Source organism: Magnolia sinica, chromosome 5 (genome assembly GCF_029962835.1).
Source record: "Magnolia sinica isolate HGM2019 chromosome 5, MsV1, whole genome shotgun sequence".
Taxonomy (NCBI): Eukaryota; Viridiplantae; Streptophyta; class Magnoliopsida; order Magnoliales; family Magnoliaceae; genus Magnolia; species Magnolia sinica.
This window is the reverse complement of record NC_080577.1, coordinates 112,868,608-112,891,031: the sequence shown is the minus strand read 5'-3', so window position 1 is coordinate 112,891,031 and position 22,424 is coordinate 112,868,608. Positions and strand designations below refer to the sequence as shown.

Genomic DNA, 22,424 nt, shown 5'->3' with positions numbered 1-22,424 from the left:
ACTCGAACATGTGGCATATGCCTCGACTTGAGCTGTTTGTGGTGGTCCATTATTTAATACCAGAGCATCAACTTTCTTTGTCAGGTTATCAAGCTTGGCGCTCAGCTCTGGTATGACTCCTATCTCATATATACCACCTCTCTTTTGTGGTTGGGGACTTCTGCCACCTCTATTTGAATAATCCCATTGCCTGGGAATTTTCGCACAAAGTTTCAAAGAAGTTCCACGCTTCGACATCACTTTTGGTCATGAATGACCCTCCACTGGTGGCATCAACCATGCGATGGTTCTGTGGTGTCAGACCGTCATAGAAGTATTGAACTTGTTGCCACTTCTCAAAACCATGGTGAGGACATTTAAGAAGCAAGTCCTTCCATCTTTCCCAACATTCATGAAAGTGCTCGCCTTCTTTTTGTGTGAAGTTAGTAATTTCTCTACGGAGGGCATTGGTTTTGTGAACGGGGAAGAACTTGTTTAAGAACTTCTTAGACAGTTGGTCCCATGTAGTGATAGATCCAACTTCTAGAGAATTCAACCATGCTTTCGCCTTATCCTTCAAAGAAAAAGGAAACAGGCGTAGGCGGATCGAATCGTCTGAGAAGTTTTGGAACTTAAAGGTGGAGCAAATGTTTAAGAATTCTTTCACATGATGATATGGGTCCTCCTTGTCCAATCCATAAAAGGATGGCAACAATTGTATGACTCCAGGTTTAAGTTCAAAGTGTGCTGCCGTAGTGGTTGGCAACACTATGCATGAAGGCGCATTAAATTGGACAGGAGCTGAATAATCTTTGAGAGCTTTAACTTCAGTCTCATTCGCCATTTCAACAGGATTATTTCTCAATCTTTCACGAATTGTTCTTTCAATCTCAGGATCAAACGGTGCTAGTTCTATATTCAGAGATCTACGTCCTAGCATAAACTATGTTATCAATATAAGAAAGAAAACTAAACTAAGATGCAACCTAAGATGAATAAGACTTAAAAGAAAAAGTTATGAATTCCTAAAACAAGAAAAAGCTATGTAAATGAGAATTGGAAAGAAGAACCCGGAAAAGGAGATGATGAATGTCTGCAGATTTGAAAGTTCCTCCTTTTGAAGACAATGTTATTTAGCAGCTTCCTTCCTTAATTCCTGTAAACAAAAAGAAAACAAAAATAAATTAAATTTCCTAAAATAATGCTAGAAAAGAAATCCTAAGCAACGGTTAATTTCTAAAAAGAAAGTTTCTAATCTTAGAAATAAAAGCCAAGTTAGTTTCTAAAAAGGGAAAATTTCTAAAAAAATAGGAAATTAGAAAATAAGAGAGAAAATAAAACCTAAAGACTCTTCTAAAAATAATAAAACCTAAACTAGAAAATAGAAAGTTACTTGAAAGAAGAATCAGAATCTAGAATTAGGAAATAGGAAATTTCTAAAAATAAAAATAAAAAATAAAAAAGCCTAGAAATAGAAACTTTCTAAAAAAAATAAAAAAATAAAACCTTAATTCTAAAAATAGATATTAGAAAAAAATAGAAAATTTGGAAAGAGATTACCAAATTAGTAGTTTATGTCAGGTCCCTACAAGACAGGAAATAGGTTAGTTTCAAAAAAAAATAAAAAATAAAAATTAACCTAGAGTTAGTAAAAAAAACTAAGACTATGAATTATGATAAGAGAGAATCCTAAATCCAATTGGACCGAAACAGTCCCCGGCAACGGCGCCAAAAACTTGATGTTTTATTTAAACCAACATGATTTAAATGATTTTTAAACTCGCAAGTATACGAATCAGATGTAGATACGGTACGTATTACGAGATCGTTCCCACGAGGACTGGTCGTCACAATTCAAATCTATGATTCTCCTTAACTAATCCAACAAATAATGGAATGAATTACTAAGCACAATTTTATGAAAAACAATTAATTAAGAACAGGGAAGAAAATTCAATCAGAGAGAGGGCACTAGGACTTTCGAATCCACCCCTAATTATCCTAACCCTTGTTTTGTCTGTTGATTCATCTTGATCTAGATTGATACCACTTAAATAGAGAAAGCACAATCTGTGTCCTTAATCGGGCATACAGACTGTCTAATTCCTTTAAGCAATGCCATGAATGACATATCCCATATCTTTGGTCGGGCATAAGGGATGTACAATTCATTAAAGCATCCTGTTTCTCCCTCTATAGGTAACATGTTCTTGATCAGACACAAGCACCCATAATAAGCATCCAAACAACATCCATATATATACTTTGGTCAAGTTCATAGATGGAGAAGTATAGAATTTAAACCCATAAAGCCCACTTAAAGAAAGAAACAAATTAATTGAAATTCAAAGTAAATCAACCAATACAAGAGCTAATCAAATTAGGGGCTTCATCTCAGCCCTAGCTGAGAGATTAGTGACCCATAAAATCCATAAAAAATATTAAATAAAATTCATAAAAAAAAACGACAAACCAAACAATCTTTCTCTCTTTTCTTTCTTCTCTTTCTTCTATTTCTTCTCTCCCTTGCTTCAGATCTGGAATCCTCTGGTTCTGAATGCCTTTCCCACGTCCAAAACTCCCCCTTTATAGCTGCTGGATGGTTGGAATCGGTGGCGGAGTCGTAGAAGGACTCGAAGTGTAATTTTTCGCAGCCGTGATCGGTGGGCCCCACAGAGGTGTTTTCTGGAAAATCCACCCCATCCATTGGATTCAGGATGAAATTTCAGTCAAGAATGGGTGGTTTAGGTTCATTATCGCGGCCCAGAGAAGAAAATACAAAAAAAATCAGTTTTGAACGTCGCCAGGTAGCCCTTTTGTGGCCTCTGTACCGCACATGTGTGTCCCCATGGGAGTGGAATATCAGCATAGTTTTGAAGATCTCGAAGCCCTCTACACGATGGACGGCTCGGATCGGCCGTACGGGTGACGTACGGGGCCCACAATCCTTCGCAAAACGGCCAGCGGTCGTCGCTACGCGGACGCCAAACCGACGCTGCGATGATGGTGGGGCCCATTCCTGGACTTTTCACAGGAATCCACGTCGTCCATTGGTTTCAGCTCGAAAAATCAGTAGGAATTGACTGGTTTTGGGGTGAATTTGGTGCAGCCCACGGAGTTTTGAACTCACCGTCCGTTTTGCGTTTTTTCAGCGATCAACGTCCGTTCACATGCATGGAACCAAACGGACATCTAGGCGATGATGATATCGGCCCCAGGAAGCGGATGGACGGTTCGGATTGTCCATTTGGACACTAGGTGGGCCCCACAACCGATGACAGCGGTCGGTTCCGCGGACGCTGGAAACGGAAACTTCCGTTTTCCAAAGACGAAGTCGGGTCAGCGCTGCTGACCGACGCTCGTCCGGTTGGTGCGCAGCCGATGCACCTGTGCACTGTGTACACATCTCTTACACAGGGCTCACCGTGATGTTTACGAGAAATCCAATCCGTCCATCCTATTTGTCATCTATTTTCAACCATCAGCTCCAAGTTTGAGGCAGTTCCAAATATCAGGTGGGCCCCAAGGTGAAGATTAATGGGCTGATCTGTCCGTTGGACCACTTTCCGCGATCTTCAATGGCTGAAATTTAATATGTACGGTTAATTTACGGCCCTCATCTCATGTATGAAGTTTCGAACTGATCGGATAGTGGGAACCATGTGATCTTGCATTCTGGACCCTTTTCGGGCCCCTTTGGCTTGCTTTCCTCAGATCCCAGACGTGTAAAATCTTCATTATTGGTTCCCTGGAGTCCACCCCGTGCTCTGGAGACTTTGGATCATGAAATCCATGCCTTTAACACCAATTTTCAATTAACGCTCCTGACTTTATCCTGTAATAAAAATACAATTAAAATACTCCATTAAGCATTATCATATACATAAAATCTGGTAATTACTGGGGTCTGATATGCAATATTTGACCCTGATCCCGGAGTATCCACCATTCCTAGAAGATGTGTGAACTTAAGAGTTGTGCTTTGTGGCTGTACTTTGGGAAACTTGGAAGTAACGTAACAACCACTTTTTTAAGGGAACATGCCTGCCCGTCTCAAATGTTATCTTTAGAGTCAAATGTCATGTTTACTCTTGGGCAGAGGGAATGGGTATTGCTACCTCTTTCTCGAGTGGCTTTGGCCACTTCCTTTGATTGGCATTTTTATTAACTTCTTTTACCCTTGGGCTTTTTTCTTAATAAAATCTTTATTTGATGGAGAGTAAAAGAGAGGACAGATGGATGAAGAGAAATCATCCCATCGAGACCTCAATACAATTATACAATACATCAACGCTCCCCAAGGGGTTGTTTGGATGCCTGCAAAATTTTAAGTTGTAAATACTGTACACCTGAAATTCTTTTCAAGCGTAAAGTGTTTATAGTTTGTTCTATTTCGTTTAAGCTGTAAAGTGTTCACAGGTAAACACTTGTTTGTGTTTGAATAATCTGTAATAGAGTATTCACACCAGACAAAGCTTGGAGCGGTAAATCCCCATAAAACCTTCAAATGACATATAAGGGCTTCATTTAAGACATTATTGGTTTGGGCCCATCTCAATAAAGCTTGGGGCCGATCCTTACGCCAATCAAGCATTAGGTGGGCTACGAAATTGGGCCCAATGATTTGGCAAACAAATGTCCATCAAACAAGCATTAGGATGTATCATTAGAAATTACTGAGAATTTGCTTGCGTAGCATACAAATAATTCAAACTAAACCATCCAAGTTTATGAGCAGCAGGCAGCAGCTAAAATGTATCATGAACCAAAAATTACTCTTATTTGGCTATCAAAATATAAGATTACTGGTCACTTATTGGATGGTTAGAAATGAAAATTATCCAATGGTCTTATTTAAGAAATAAAGAGTCTTCAATCAGGGATTTAGATTGTTCAACCAATAAAAAATTTAACCTATTACTTAATGACACTAGGTTCCATAGTCTGGATGGTTTGATTTGGGTTAACAAACACCATTTGTATTAGGACTTGGGAATTATACTTGAAGCAGGGAAAGGAGAGACAGGTCGTTGGTAGAGAGAGAGAGAGGGGGGGAGGGAGAGAGAGATTCCTTTAAAGCCTTTAACAAAATTTAGCCAAACATGGCATTTTACAAAGTTTTTCTTTAGTTGTGAAGCCTTTATAGGCTGTGCTGTTTTACAAAGTTTCTTTAATCTTTAGTTGTAAAGCCTTCACAGGCTGTAAAGGATTCACAAGCAATTACAAGCATCTAAACAACTCTTGTAATGTATTTACTTGTACCCCTTTACAACTAAAGGATTTTACAGAAATTTTCATCTCCTCAACTGGAAGGAAGTTTGTACTCCTTATGATGGAGGAGCGAATATTAGAAGTTTAGAGTTGGTTAATAAAGCTCTCCTTATGAAATGGATTTGGTGGTTTGGAACGGAATCAGAAAATCTATGACGTCAAATTGTGGTTGCTAAGTATGGTACCTCCACTCTTGGTTGGAGAACCAAGGACTCTTCCCTTTACAAAGCGTTGTTCATCTGGAAAAATATAGCCAAGTTGGGCTCCATAGTGTTCGACATGATTTCTTTCATTTTGGGGAATGGCCAAAGAATCAGATTCTGGCTTGACTATTGGTGTGGCTTTCCTACTCTCGCAGAAGGATTTCCTTCTCTTTTCTCGATAGCCACTGACCCTTATACCTCTGTTGGTAATTGTTTCTTTCCTAGTGATAATGGTGGGATGGGGCTTCCCCATCTTAGAAGAAATCTTTTAGAAGAGTTCATTGCTCTCTTATCCCAATTGTAGGAGTTCTCTCCCAAGTCTCAGGTGGAAGATACTTTACACTGGACTCTGTCTTCTTTAGGGAATTTCTCTGTGAAATCATTCTATCAACTACTAACTTCTCCTCAAGACAATTTGCAGAAAAGAGGAATGATCCTTCCCAATGTCTGCCTTCTATGTCTTAGGAGTGAGGAAACTGTGGACCATCTTTTCATCCATTGCCCTTTTTCTACGGATATTTGGTGGGGAGTTCTCAGGCTAGCTGGAATTTCCTGGGTTATGCCTCGTTCAGTTGATTCTCTCTTCTCTTTTTGGCATGAAGACCAGTGTGGGGTTGTTGGGAAAAGGAAATGGAGATCCCTCCTTGCTGTGTGTTGGTCTATTTGGGTGGAGCGTAATAACCGTTGCTTTAGGAACAAAAGTGTTTCTTCAGCGGGAGTCTTCTCCAAGGTTCTTGTGCTTTTTAGGGATTGGGCTCCCTAAAGCTAGTTGGGGTTCCTTTGCCAGGCGTGGGTCTGGTTTTTTGTTTCTTCTTCCTTTTAATTTCTGCCTAGGTTTCTTTGTCCTTTCTTTTTCTCGTTTTCTCCCTTTCTTTCTCCTTTTCTGTATATAGCTTTTCGTTCTTGTGCAGGTTTCCCCTTCTCTTTTTAGCCTTTTTTCCTTTTTAATAAATTCTCATCTTTCACATAAAAAAAAAAAAAACTAAAGGATTTTACACGTATCCAAATGAACTCCCTAAGAGAATCGAAAAAAAAAAAATCCCACTTTAATCCCTTGAAGTGGAGATTCTTGGAAGTCCAAAATATCATTCTCCCTTTCGCAACTAAATGATTTTACAGGCATCTAAATGACCCCTGAGAAAATCCAAAAAAAAAAAAAAAAAATCCCTCTTTAATCCCTTGAAGTAGGGACTCTTGGAAGCCCAAAATATCATCCTCCCTTTCACCCTTGGAAGACTGCTTCAGCACTTTCCGCGTTGTTATCAAAGACTGTTGTTTCGTTCCCTACATAAAGACCACAACATCTATAGGAAAGATATGCGCTGTAAAATTTTCATTGTTTTCCTGCAGACTTCCCATAACCATGCTTAGGAGACTTCCTTAATAGGCCCAGGCATAGCCCATAGAACTTTAAAAAGCCTAGCAACCTCCTCCATACCATCCATGGATGCAAACTCACAATGAATAAAGAGACATTGGCCAATTCCACATCTTTCAGGCACAACCACGCAAGGAATGGACATTCATAATGATCATCTTCCTAGTTTGGAGGCGATCAATGCTAAAAAAACTTTGTTTTTTTGCGACTAGCCAACCTAACACTATGATCCTCGGGGGTCTAGGAAATTGCCAAAAGCATGCAGTCAACTGAGCTCCCACTTACTTTGATCATCCAATAGAAGGATTTGACATAAAATGATCCCGATTTCTCCTCATTCCATTGCCAACTATCAGTGAAGCCCAACGACATAACAACATCATGCTTCTGGTCCTTTAAACTTAACAGACAAAAGTTGATTGTCATGTCATTGGATAAATTCCTGTAGATAGTTGGAGACCAAGTCACTACACCCCCAATATACTGAACATTGTGATAATAATTCTCCCTTATTCATGAAGATGTTATATAGACTTCCATAATCTAGGTAGATCAGTCTATCATCAAGCCATGCATCTTCTGAAAATTTGATTCAAGATCCGTCACCCACTGCCAATGCAATCTCTAAAATTCAAGATCTCCTCCCTTCATTGCCTTCTAGGTACTGGAAGCCTTCTTAAATTCTATACAGAAATTTAGTCAAAAGCTCAGTGGTAGTCAGTGGTAGGCACCGTGTGTTTGAACTCTGAGGTCATGGGTTCGAGAACCCATGTGTGTGTGGGTGTGAGAGTGCGTGTATATTTTTTTTTTTGAAAGATGAGAGTGTGTATTTGACCATTTAAAAAAGAAAAGAAAAGAAATTTAGTTGATGGTTTCTGAAAAATAATAGATCGGAATTGTTGATGGAGGTTTTCAAAAGACCGAAAGGGAGAATGTTAGCATGGGCACTCAGGTCAAAGTAGGGCTGCAACTTGGGTTTGGGTCAACCCGAACCCAACTGACCCAACCTTAGTTTGTGTTGGGCCAGGTCAAGTTTTCAAGGTTGTTGGGTTGGGTTAAGGTTGAAAAATGCCAACTTGATATGATTCAGGTTGTGTCCACTTAGGTTAGGTTGGGTCGAGTATAGAGGAACTTAGGTTGGGGTTCGGGTTGGTATTTGGGTCGGGTGGGTTGTGGGTAGGGTCTTCTTGAGCAATGTAGTCAAAATTGTTATTGTCAATGTTGTCAAATTGCATATGCGATTGTGTGCGCTTATGCAATCACACAATCGCATATGCGATTGCGTATGTATAATTTTTTTTTGAAAAATAAAAAATGAAAAATAAGGAGAAAAATTCAGAAAAATGTAGAAAATTCTAAAAGATTAGGAAAAATTCTCCAAGTGATTGGATAACTTATTTTACTTATTTCAAGTTCATTCGAGACAATCAACAAAACAATCAACAAGCTATTTAACAAAACATTCAACAAACTATTTTATATACAAATACAATTTACAAACTATTTAATTATTAAAAACTTTGAACATAGAAAATTTATTGATAAGTGCAACTTTCAAGTTTCAAATTACAACTTACAACTTAATGTACAAACACAATTTATAAGAAAAGCTTAACTTACAAAATAGTGAAATATAAAAAATAAACATATTAATACTATATACATTGATCCAGTTGCCATTGTGGCATTTGATCACCACCATTGTCATCAGAGTTGTCTCCTTCTTCAACGTATACTTCAACTTCTTTTGTTTCTTCATTATCTGTTTGCACCAGTACTTCATCTATATCTAATGGTTACTTTCAATAGTCTTTTTCTTCTATTTCCTTAATCTCATCCACTGCTTGACTGTTATTGTTCACCCCCATGTTCTCCACTTTCGAGTGGAAGTACTTTTTCTAGGTGCTGAACCGAATGCGGCATCTTTGACTTGGGCCCATGTTAGGTTCTCAACTACAAAGATCGGGTCTTGTCTCTACGAGCCACTCACTATTTGCATCCAAATCATATAGGCAAATAGGATCATAGAAACTATTCTTTTCTCGCCTAGCCTAGAATCGTTCTCGCAGCTTGTGGTTGTATTGGACGAGGACTAAGTCATTGAGCTTTTTTTGTTCAAAGCGATTCATTTTTTTGGTGTGAATCTACATTAAAGAAAGTGCATTAGCGATGACTCATGGGCGATACTTTTAACTCCCGAAGATTTAAGACTAAATTCAACGTTTAGGAGTGAATTACCAAATTTACTGCCTCGAACGTGTTCTACTTGTGCTCGCAACTGCTAGCAGAACACGTGAGTACTAGAATCTTCATAGCCAGCTTTTTTAGTGTTGGATCCTTCTTGTTTGGGTCCACTCCATAGGCAACTCACCAATAGGCTTAAATAACAATTTAAGTAGGTTAGACTTTGTACATTTAAAGAAGCTATTTCTAAGTTACTTAGACTAAGTAGCTAAGTCGCTCATACCTACTTGCCAATTTCATAATCTTATGCTTGATAACTATTTCTCTTGAGAAAATACCTACACCCTTCATATATAAGTCTAGCAGAGCTAAAATCCTGTTTTGTTCTTCTTTATCTAAAACTATTCTTTCCAAGACATTAAGAAAGCTAACCATATGTGTCGCTTATGCCTTTATCCAATCGGCGGAAGTGAAGAATACAACCGGATTAAGGATATAGGCAAACAAATACAATGGAGATGACATTTGGTTGCCTCATCTCTTATTTATAATATCGAAAATAGGGTTGTAATTATGTTCTTTATAGTTGAAGTGATTCATGATTTTGTTTCTAGCCATCTCTATTTCATCATAGATGTAACCAGTGTTCAAATTATCTCCGATATTATCGAAATATCTCTGATATTATCTTTATCTCTAGCTTAGCGATACCGATAACATTGGTAGCGATACCAATAACGCTGGTAGTATTAGAAATTCCAGGTATTAGCAATGTATCTCTAAGTATCGCCAACGTATCAATATCACTAATGTAATCGTCAATATTTTTAACAATGTAAATTCTAGTTGTCGCTTGTATTGCCAATGCATCAATATCGCTAATGTATTGCCAATATTTTCGACTATGTAAATTCTAGGTAATTCTTGTATCATAAGTGTATTGACGATATTTCAATAATATTGCCAACTATTGATATCATCAAAATTTTGTTTATTAGAAAAATAATTATTTCAATTTTTTTTTTCATGGGCACATGGTTGTATGTAGTGTTTAATTTTCCATTGATAATATTAATAATATCTATCTTGATATTATCGATATCGCAACATGTGAGATATTGAGACCACAAACTTTTGTTTCCTTTTCAATTGTTGATGATTTCTTGGTGAAATATCATGTGTTGTTGATATTTTGCAATATTGATGGATGTTTGGATGGTTAAATAGGCCGGAGGGGATGGTTGGACTAGTGTTCGAAATATCGGTATCGCGCAATGTATCGCAACTTTGGGATACAGATACGTATCGATTATTGCATGGGATATATCATTTGTGTCGCATAATTTATCACATTTTTTGGGAAACATGGGGAAACATTGGGAAAATGGCTAAATTTTTCAATGAAACTTCAGGGATTATTAAAAAAGACCTTAATACATACTTTCAAATAAAAAATCTCAAAAAAAAAAGTGTACATAATAGGTTTCATTCGTATAGGGTCCTAAGCTATGCGTTATCTGATTGAACTAATGCAACTATATTCAAATATGATGCATAATATTTATAAATGTGTGTAATATGTATCCATGTCGTCTATCTGTTTTTCCAAATCATTTTAAGGCATTATCTAAAAAATGAAGCAAATCCAATTATCAGGTGGACCACACCATAAGAAATAGTGGTGATTGATTGTCCTACCATTAAACACTTCTTCAGGCTCACCTTAATGTTTATTTACCATCCAATTTGTTGATTAGGTCACATGAGCCTAGATGAAGGGAAAAAACAAATTTCAGCTTGATCCAAAACTTTTGTACCCCATCAACGGTCAATCACCACTTATTCTTATGGTCCACCTAATAATTGAATTTGCTTCATTTTTGGAATAATGCCCTAAAATGATATGGAAAAATTGATGGACAACGCGGATACATAATACATACATCAAGGTGGGCCCCACGGTAACCGCACAGTAAGGGCCACACCACAGCGTCTTGGGTGAATCTTTCCCTAGTTTTCCCTCTCATATGGATGCCTTGAGTTTTGGATCAACTTTATTTTTTATCTCATGTCCTAAAATGATATGGAAAAAAGGATGGATGGAGTGGATTTCCCACAAACATCATGGTGGGCCCCACCTAGCATTCCAACGCTTGAACTTCCTGCAAAAGGCTTTGGCAGGAAGTACGCGTACAGGTCTCATGCGACGCAGAGCCACCGAAGTGGGTCTCATGCGATGCACAACCAGCGAAGTAGGTGGGACCCTGACAGTAGGGCCCACCTTGATGCATGCATGGTATATCCACATCGTCCATCTGTTTTGCCACATAATTTTAAGGGTTTGTCCCAAAAATAAGGCAAATGCAAATTTTCCAGTGGTCATGGCCACTCCACACGCAACAATGGTTATTGACCATTAAAAACCTTTTCTGGGCCACAAAATGTTTGGATCAAGCTAATATTGTTTTTTTTTCCTTTCATCCAAGTCCGTGTGAACTTATCAACAGGTTGGATGGTCAATAACGGTTACGGTGGACCCTCGGAATTTTTTAATAGTGGGAGATCAATGACCACTGTTTCTTGTAGCGTGGTCCACTTGAAACTTGTATATTCTTATTTTTTAGGGAGCATGCTATAAAATAAGCAGTCCAAACAGATGGACGGCGTGGATATATAGTACATATATCGAGGTGGGCCCCAAAGAGTTTACTTACGCACGCAATCTGTATCCTTAAACCACGTCCCTGGGCCAATCAGTGAATTAGGTGGGACCCTGATCGTGAGGCCACCTTGTTGTGATACATTGTATCCACACCGTCAACTCATTTTGATAGATCATTTTAGGAAATGGGTCAAAAAATGAGGCAAATCCAAATATGAGGTGGATCGCACCACATGAAACAGTGGTGTCATTGAATGGCCACTATTACAAATTTTTGGGGACTACAGAAGTTTTGGATCAAGCTAATATTGATGTTTTCCCTTCATCCAGGTCTGTCAGACCTTATAAACAGATTAGATGGCAAATCCACATCACGGTGGGCCCTAGGAAAGCGTCAATGGTGGACACCATTGCCACCACGGCTTCGTGTGGTGTGGTCCACTTGGGCCTTATATCTCCCTACTTTTTGGGATCAGGCCCCAAAATGACATATCAAAATGGATGGACGGTGTAGATAAAACACATAAATCATGGTGGACCCTACAGAGCCCCTGATAGGAGAGTTGGTCTCGAGCTAACTCGATCCACACCTGTAAAAAGGGCTCCGAAGCTTATTTTGAAAGCCAGAGAGGGTTATGGAAGGCAAGAACCTTAAAACCCCAAAATCCCTCCTAAATCTCGGGATTTCTCCAGATTTTTTCTGAGCATGATATTGAAATCACTTGCGTTTTGATTGGGTTAGCTCGAGACAAACTCGGAGATTCTGTTTGCACTCACCTACAAACGGCGCAACGCTTCGATTTGAATGGCCCACCAAATGAAGCTTCTGATCATGGCAATCTCTTCTACAGGTACCAAATCTACCTTATTGAAAGTTTATCTTTTTTGTTTTGTTTTGTTTTGTTTTTTTTTTTTTTCCGATTTTTTTGTTATTTATGCTATCCCGAGTCTCCTGACATCCCGGCTATGACCGGGTAGATGTTGTACAGCGAAATATCGTGAAAAAATCACGATAAACGTGATAATTTCATCGATATGACACGATATTTAGCGGTATCGAACGATACCAAGTATTCCATGATTTTTTTTTTTTTTTTTGATTTCTTATTATCTTTTTTAATTTCTTGGTATCTTTCGAAGGGTTTTGTATCGCTAGAGCGCGATATCGATAATATCGGCTGATATATCGGCCGATAGTATCGATATTGCGAACACTAGGTTGGACTGATATCTTACACCAACACCTGCTTTTAACGCCCCATTAAATGGAAACTTGTTATGTATGCATTCTTTCTGCAATTTTGTTTTATTTTTAAATATGCAAATATGTACATTTTAACATCTCCTAAAGTTTCACTAAAAATTCCATCGTTTTTCCTATGTTTCTCCGTATTTTCGGTTATCAACAATATTATTGGCGATATTGATATTAGTCCATATCCCTGGCTAGAGAAACTTGTAGCGATACCGATACTTTGAACACTGGATGTAACCCATTAGTGGCTTCTCATTTCTGTCCACCAATTGCAACACAATCAAGGGTTCCGATGATTTTAGTACCTTTAGCAGTTGTGTCAAAAAAGATTGCTAAAGAATTGTTTGTTGGATGAGCTTCCCTACGGGCTTCTTTGACCAAGGCCTATTGTTCTAGTCATCTGACACTACAAAGCTTCTAAGCGTTTATTTGAATACAATATTTGTAGTGTTAAGAAAACTGTTGCAAAACGGGTGACCTTTGGACGAGGCAAGTTTTCTCATATGATGGAGAAGAATGACATGTTTGTACATAAAGACTATGATTCTTCTAGCACTAACAATTACTTTAATGTACAACTTACCTATATCTTCTAGCATAAGATCCATACAATGTGCCATGCAAGGGGTCCAAAATAAACGACACCTCTTCTTCACAAGAAGGCGACCGATGGCTATATATGAGGATGTGTTGTCCATGATAACTTGGACAACGTATTCTTTTCCTACTTCATCAACTACACTATCTAATAAGTTGAATAAATAATCGGCCATATGGGAATGGGCCGATGCATCTAGGACTTCAAAAACATTATCCCAGTCAGACAATTTACTTGGAAGTTAATAAGAGTTTGATCAGATTTGTCAGTCCATCCGTCAGCTATAAGAGTACATAGCTGGGATGCTTGACGACACGTAACAACTATATGAGATGCTACGACACTGAACAACTGTGAAATGCCTGAAGCCCAACTACTAAGTCCTCAACGCTACAAGGCTTAAGAGATTCTCCATGCTACGACAACAGATGCAAGCACAATAACATGAGCATCACCATCACTACAGATGCCAAGGTATTCAATCATGGTAACTACCGTTACGATACGGCCCATAATGACCGTTACGACCATTTCTTTTTAAAATTGTATTGGCCCTGTAATGGCTGTTACGACCTTGCTTACGTGATGGCCGTTAACCATTTTTAGATACCTTGACCTTTTAATCACTGATTGGATGTGATTTGTGAGGGATATGGCCCAATTACGTCAACATAGCCTGACCTGGTCTGCCCAGGATGACCCGACCTGACCTTCAATGTACATGTGTTATATGTTACAAAATATGCCTTTCGAATCCTCGGTTAGGCAACCCATCCATCTTAAATGTAGCCCATTGGTTCACTCATCTAAAATGTCTTTTTCTTGGTGCATGTGTGGCCCACCTGGTCAATGGGTAGTTTAGGAACATACAAGTGGGAATTAGTTTTTTATTATTATTATCAATTTTCAGGTTAGGCCCGACCTATCCATTTGCATGGGCCTAACCTAGCCCAGCCCATTGCCACTGCTTTTTGAGTCCTGTTGGGACCATTTGGACAGAGGTGGTGAGAGGGTTTATGGAGGCCTTTTCACGTACGAAGATAGGGCCTTGTAGAGGAGTGAAACAAAATTTGTAGAGCCAATATCAAATGGCAAGGACAAGAAAATATTGATGGTGATAATGATGATGAATATTTTGTATTGTATCACCATGAGTTTAATGCATGTAGCCTTTGTGATTTTCTTATGTATTACACATTTCATGTTTATTTCTTGGAGGCTGTTTGATGCTAGTTGTCCGTTTTTACAATATTGCTCTGATTTTGATTGAGAAGGCATAGGGGAAATTCATCTCGACCTTGCATTGTCAACTGGTTTATCGACTGTGGGTTCCACATATAAGGCTGCTTCAGTTAGAGTCACAAAAGATGAAACGCCTGAACGCTGTACATGGCTCACTGCCAGAAGAGAAGGGTCTCCCCAGAGTCTTGACGGTCAAAGTTTGCTTAGCGATCTCGATGGTCAGGTCTGTTAATATATCTTATGTGTACTTGGCCAAGTGCAAACACATGTGCAATAAAGCCCATGTACATGCCACACATGTGCCAGCATGGCACATAGGTGTGAGATGCAATCCATCCATCATCTTGGTCGACCTTGTACATGTTGGAAATCTGGTCTACTCAGCATGTGAGCCCCAATTCTGGAAACAGCTGGACGGGTTATAAAACTTCAGCCTAGTTTTTAGAGCTGTACATTTGTTTTGCAAACTCTGGCTCACCTGATCAGTGGATTGACCTGATTCTTGGGCCAGGGTGTCAATATAGCAGTGCCATTCTGATAAGATGGATTTGGATCTTGGGCCTACCAAGCCATGCTGACACATTTGTAGAAGCTGCTATACTCATCATGTTCTTAAAAACCCCATTCTTTTTTTCCCCCTTAATTGAAGAATGGAATGATTTGTTGCAGATGGGAGATGATAATCCTGGAGGTGACTGTTACATTGGAGTCGTAAAGCAAAGAAAACTCTCCAAAGCAGGGAAAGGAAAGTTGGTTTCGTCCTTTGTGTTTCACGAAGTTATAAGGTAATGTTTCTGAATTTTCGAACTTCTGGTCACTTCTTCCTTGAGACTTACTATGTCTCTCATGCTTATGCTGTCATAAACATGGTTAAAAGACTGATGATCCAGAATGACTCGTTTGGTCCTGAGTTGAATTGGGACTCACCCGAGTCAGGGGTCACTCGTGGTATTGAACCGGAAAGGGTGCTACTACCAAATCCAGCTTGACTTGGATGAGTCTCAGGGGACTAGTCTAAGTCTTAAAACCATGGTCATGAATTCTATGCTGATGGCACCGGAGAATATCTTAAGATGTTGTAGGTAGGGAGAGAAGTAAAGGGTGAGGTTCTTTGATCTCCATTGAGGATGGCTAGCTGTGGTTGGCTCCATTAGACCAAGATGATATATATTTCCTCCACTGGCACCAATTTCAGTTCACTAGAAATAAGAGAGCTTTCCCTTGCCCTTTTTATCTGTTTGTATATCGACTACCCTGAGATTCTCGTTTCCTTCTTTGAATCTTTATTATTATTATTTTTCTTATTTCTTTTTTCTACTGCAGCGGAGATGAAGAGTACCTTTTTGTTGGGGGCGAAGGTATCAGAACTGGAGACCCCTTCCGCTTCTACATTCCCAGTGTCAAGACTGCACTAAAATCAATCACCGAAGTTACTGAGGAACTCCAAGTTTTGAAGAATCGTGAGCCAGCGCAAGTTTTTGGAGGTCTTATTTTCTCATGCTGTGGCCGTGGAAGATCCTTCTTTGAAGACCCAAATGTTGACAGCTCAGCATTTTTAGAGAACTTTCCGGACGCCCCATTGGCAGGGATGTTTTGCATGGGGGAGATAGGCCGACGGCCCTGGGCTGCACGGAAACGTATCGGGGAACTAAATCCTACCAATGCCTGCTTGCACGCTTACAGCACTGTCTTTCTCGTTATGTCATTCGCTCCAGAGCCCCTGCAGCTGTAGACCATGTGATGCAGGGTTTTTTTTTTTTTTTTTTTTTGTTTGTTGTTGTTGGTGTTGTTGTTATTGGTGTTGTTGTTATTCTGTAGGAGTTTTAAGGTATTAGCTACTTTACTTCAATGTGCATGTTACATGCTTTACTTTACATGACTCTTTTAGTATTTATCGAAGCCTCTATCCTTTTGGGTTTTAAAAGTACATTGGAAGGGATTTGGAACACGGGTATCATGTCTGATGGCAGTCAGGCCCATCATTTTGCTGATGGGGCCCACCGACAGAACTGATATGATGCTTCACTTTGCATGTTGTAAAACATGTTCCAACTTGCAAAAGAAATAGCATGCTATGAATATTTCCTCATTTTATAGTCACCATATGCAAATGAGAACTATGGGTCTGTTTGGGTGCCACTTAAAAATAGTGGTTAAAAAGGAAACCAACAATTTATACGAGTCCTTGGTGGTTAAAAAGGAAACCAACAATTTATAGTCACCATATGCAAATGATTTGGGTGCACCATAAATCATGAAATTTCGTGATATATGGTGCAACCAAACACACCCTTGACTACGATATCTAATAGTAAGTGATGCTAAGTAAAATGAGATGTACTCGTATTTAAGTGGCAACCAAAAAGTCCTAGTATAATCTATGCAATTTATTTGAAGGATTGCACACAGGCAGACTGTCACTCCACTGTACCATTATATAAGATTTTATTTTGTCTCTCCTCTTTTCTTAAACTACCAAGGACTTGGACCACAAAGCTAACATTCACAAGTTCTTAGAAATTGCACAAGGGTGGTGTTTGTTGGCTCTGTTTCATACTATCTTGTAGCGGGCTGGTGTATTTGCTGTGGCAGTATCAGGGCCAGGGATGGTTGAGGTTCATGGATGTCAGATTTGTGGTGGAGGTTTTCGGTGAAGCCACGGGCTATGTCAAGCTCTTGTTTTGTGGATGTGATTCACTGTGCTTGACTAGCTGGTTTTAGCTGCGCTTGGTGCAAGGTGTGCTTGATCTGGGTGCAGGCCCACCAAGGAAGGGTGTGGTTTTGTTCTGTGATTACTGGGTGTCTATGATGATTGCAGGTTCCTTCTGTTGTAAGTTGCTTTGGGGGTTTTTCGGATTAAGCTTCAGAGATATTCTGCTGAGGTTGTGCGTGAGCTTTGTCTGTTGGATACTGCCTGCCCACCTGTCGCTCTACTCATCCTTGGAAGGGAGCTTTTCGCTTGTAGAGTTCTTGGGGCTCTTTTTTTGTTCATCTTCTCTTAAAAAGAATTATTCTAATGAAAGGCATTTGGAACCAAAAAATAAATAAATCATGAAATTTCATGGTATTTGGTGCAAGCAATTGAAAGCTAAAGTATGATCTCTAATACATAATTTCTGTTAATTAAAATTAGATGAAATCATTTTTAACAGGGTCTTATAGGATCAGAAATCAAAGAGGTTCTCTTCATATGTGGGAACAAAGACCACACCATCTGGTTTGTAGGAGATTTTAGGGAATGGCTGGTATGGATGGAAATGGGTCTACCCAGGATGACTGTCGCCTGTCCAATTGCCACCCCAAACTGCTAGCACACATGGTCTAAGCAAAATCAAAATTTTAAATTGGGCGGGCTCGCCTGACAGGGCTAATATTTGCAAGGCAAACATGAAAAGGGCATGTTTGGTTGCCACTTAAAAACGAGTTCCATCTCATAAATTACCAAAGCTTTGTTGGATTTTGTTAGGATAGGGTGCCACCTTATCACAGCTACTGTATGGGATGGGTTGTCAGCTTTGAATTGCAACGTAGATGATGAGATTGGCCTTTTATTTTCTGGATTCTATGCTATAGGGTCATCATAAGAAACAGGGTCATTATAAGGAACATTTGTTAGAATAGATGATGATAGTGTATGAACATTGACAAGTTTGAATTGCTCTTATTAAAATCCAAGATTCAAAGGTTAAGATCATCAATGCAGCATGATTATGAGGACTAGTCTTCTATAAGGCAGTAATGAGAACATGAATCATTTAGATCATGCAATCCAGGGTGTGGTATGTGGTCACCGTATGAGATCTACATCTACTGCCTGACGCCTGGTGAAATGTCATCCGTGGGATGGAGCTGCCGAGCCTTTGTCGACCTTACTTAAATGATGTGAAACGACAAGCTCCAGGGTTTTGATAGGGTACAGTGCCACTATTCTACTGTATGAACCGCTCTTGTTCTGGACTCTATGCTACCTGGGCCATCATAAGAAGCATTTATTGAATTGGAGATTTGTGTATTCAGATGAATATTTCATGGTTACTATTCAAATTCAAGATTAACAGACCAAGATCATCAATGAAGCATGAGTATAAGACCATATTGGATCCTGACTCTTGCTCTGGTGGTAGACTCCGAGGAGTTTCAACACCCGGTCAAGGGTTCGAGTATCCATAGGTGGTGAAATCCCACTATGGCGTGAGTGTGTGGCGGGTGTGTGTGCGTGTGTAAAAGGAAAAAAAAGAAGAAGAAAGTACAAGATCATATTTTATGTGGGTTTGGCTCCATGGCTCAGTGGTGGACATACTGTGTTTCAACACTGAGATCTTAGGATCGAGTGCCCATGTAGGTGCAGTCCATGTAAAAAGTTTTTTTTTTTTAAAAAAAACATACCTTTCATGTGACAACTATTAAGTGGGCCATCAATCAAGCATGAGTCTAAGACCATACCTTTTATTGGTCAAGCTCCATCACTTAGTGGTGGACAGACTGTTTCAATACTGAGATCTTGGGAACGAGTGATCATGCGGTGTGTGTGTGCGTGCGCGGTGAGGGTCTGTATGTAAAAAGTTTTTTTTTTTTTTTTTAAAGGAAAAAAAAGAAGAAGAAAACAGACCATACCTTCTATGTGACAACTATTAGGTGGGCCATCAATCAAGCATGAGTCTAAGACCATAGCTTCTATATGACAACTATTAGGTGGGCTACACCTGTACTTCTATGTTAATATCAATAGTATACATTGTCTTTTATGGTGTGGCCCACCTGATAAGTGGAATGGGTCATTTTTTGCACTGGGCTGGCAATCCTTATGATGGGGCCAACCTACTGGACCAATTGAATTTGACACACACATACAAGGTTGGAATTTATGTACTGGTTCAATAGTAACTTATTGTGAAACTGGATAAATGACTCGGATCTCTGACACGTGCCATAAGCACAAAGATCTGACAGTCTTCCTCCTCACTTCAAATGGGTCTGTATGTTTGGTGGAAAAAACAAAAACACTTATAAGTTATGTTTTCTTGATAAGGAGTTAATTTAAAAAGCTAACCAAACACTTGTAAAGCAGGTGAAAGCGATTTTAGGAATGAGAATTGCCCAAAATGGTTAAAATTTTGGCCCAATAAGGAAGTGGGACGCCATAAGAATCAATCTTAACCATTCATCTACCTAACCATCCAATTGCAGGATGTAGATAATGATGGAATGCATACCTTTCAGTCCCATACTATGGGGTCCACCTCATGGGAAGGTTTCCATGAGATCAAGCTCTGTGTTCCCCACTGTGATGTGTGATGGACATCCATGCCATTAATTAGATGTACCCTTCCATATTGAGCCATAAGCCTAAAAATAGGCCAATCCATGACTTAGGTGGGCCACACCATAGACAACAATTGAGAGTGGATGCCCACCCATTGAAACCTTCTTGATTGTATGGGCATGATGAGATGTGGTTTAGACATCCAGACCATCCATTATGTGTGTTCCACTTGGATAAAGGGGTCATACCAAATTTTAGGTGGGCCCCACTACGTGCTTTTAGATGTTTTAGACATGGTTTCCAATGATTTCAGGTGGTGTGACCCGCTTGTGTTTCAGATAAGCAACCATATGGTCAACTTCTTATTAATTGTGAATACATTTTATGAATATGATTGAGATGATTTTAATTAGGAGACTTTATTAAGACTTCTATATTTTATCAAATAAAGTCAGACAAGTTCAATGTGCAACATTCATAAGGCTTAAGTTGTCTTGCTCTGTCTATTTAAAATATTATCATGGTTAGTAAATAAATTAGAATAGATTAATCCATGGGCAAGTATAGGTGTGATTGTTGGATGTATGATAAGTCTCTACTATAAGACATCATATCCTCACATACCTAGGTGTTTGCATGTATACACATTGACTAGTTCTAGAAAGTTAAGCTGAATTTTACAATCGGTTGTTGGTTTATACTTTCTAGCTTGTTATGCTTATTCGTAGACTTGAGAGGACTCAGCGGTAGAATCACAAGAGTTTCAACACGAGAGTATGGGTTCGAATACCCATTATGGTGCTGTGTGCTCGGTCGAGCGTGAGTGCATCTGAGAAAAAGACTCTTAGGTAGACCATATTGAACTCATTAATATAAGGATTAAGATTCTCAACAAAGGATTCATGATCCTTATGCGTTCAACTTTATATAAGAAATCAAAGTGATTAATTAATATAGTCGGCCTAACTTATTTTGTAAATAATTATGATTAAATAATCAATTTTAAAATCAACACATACATTGTTTTGTAAAATCAACAATTTAAATTTATTTTAGGGTGATTAATTATTGTCATTGAATGTGATAGGCTTAGGAGGTGGGTAGGGCTGTTAATAGGCTAGGCTTGGGGTTGACTTTTGCTTGGATTTTGATCTATTGGAGCGGGGGCTTACTCAAAATTATGATTTTACGAGCCTCAAGTCTAGCCTATTAACAATCCTAATAGTAGGGCACTAAGGCAATGTATATAAAAATATGTGCACGATAGCAAGAGACAAGACAAATGCATACATCCACGTAGTGACACATGGAATGTCCAAATCAGAATGGGTTTGATTTAGTTAAAATCCTTGCCTAATTAGGCAAATATATTGTAAGTGTTGTAGATTAAATATTAATTATAATGATTACTTATAGTAAGATTCTTTCTATAAGAAAAATTAGGTGGCATAGGTTACAAGTATATCAATAAGAAAAAAATAATTTATGGAGCACGTTCCGCATTCACCATTAAGCCAGACTCCTATCACGGAAACAATTCAATGAAAAATCACTTAGTGCTTATCAATTTCGACATTAACAAACAACTCTTGATACGGAGCATTTTCTCAATTCCACGTTAAGTACTATTTTTTAGAGTTAACAAACAGGCTCTAATGTAAGAAATCCCATACAATTCTATTATTCAAAAAATACTTATTTGGACTAGAAAAAGAAACCCTAGAGTAGCCGGTTTGATCACAGGAAGAAGGGGACATTAAATGCTGATTAACTCTTTCATTCTCCATCAAATGTGTGCTTTTAAGTCTGTATATATATTAAACCTCGCAGAGTTGATTAGTAGATCTGATTTAATTTTAATTTGCAATCCCCATCCATGTTGGTTCCACCAGATCAAAGGTCTGGATCATTGAGACATGTGTCCCACTCGCACAAATTCAACGGGGGAGGATATCTAGATGGAAGTTTATACTAAGAAAAATAGCAACGTGGGACGTGAAAAGTATAAAAAGCAAGTTATGTGATACTATACCAGAGCATGTTGCTTGATATGCAGGCTTCAAAAATCGTTCATGGGGATTTTTTTTTTTGAAGTTTTAACCGTCCAATAATGTCCACAATTAATTTTAGCCGTCCAATTTGATAGTAAGATAATCAAATGAGAGTAATTTTTGGTTGATGGTACATCCAAGTTGGGGCCCACAGTTTGGACGAGGTTAATTTTAATTACTTTTATGTATGGCAAAATATGCAATTCCATAGTAATTCCTAAGCGCTCGTGTATCAACCATCACACCTAGAAGGAGTATGAAAATGTCTCTATGAAAAGACCGCGTGAGATCACACCAAACGCCAAAAGCAAGAATGGGAATCCTTGTTGCCGGCAGAC

At 38.8% G+C, this 22,424-nt stretch overlaps 1 protein-coding gene and 1 non-coding gene across 3 annotated transcripts in view; both read left to right on the top strand.

The window, feature by feature from the left end:
• The window catches only part of LOC131246768 (F-box/LRR-repeat protein At5g63520), a 28,477-nt gene extending 11,778 nt beyond the window's left edge, over window positions 1-16,699 (top strand). For both annotated transcript variants that reach the window (XM_058247159.1, XM_058247158.1), the window contains exons 8-10: window positions 14,805-14,995; window positions 15,442-15,557; window positions 16,096-16,699. In XM_058247159.1, coding sequence (XP_058103142.1) covers window positions 14,805-14,995; window positions 15,442-15,557; window positions 16,096-16,504 — 716 coding nt within the window. In that variant the 3' untranslated portion in view covers window positions 16,505-16,699. The remainder of the gene's footprint in view (window positions 1-14,804; window positions 14,996-15,441; window positions 15,558-16,095) is intronic.
• LOC131247773 (small nucleolar RNA R71) lies at window positions 339-445 on the top strand. Its single transcript, XR_009172043.1, has one exon. It is a non-coding gene; the product is annotated as a small nucleolar RNA R71 (small nucleolar RNA).
• Window positions 16,700-22,424: the final 5,725 nt, after the last annotated feature.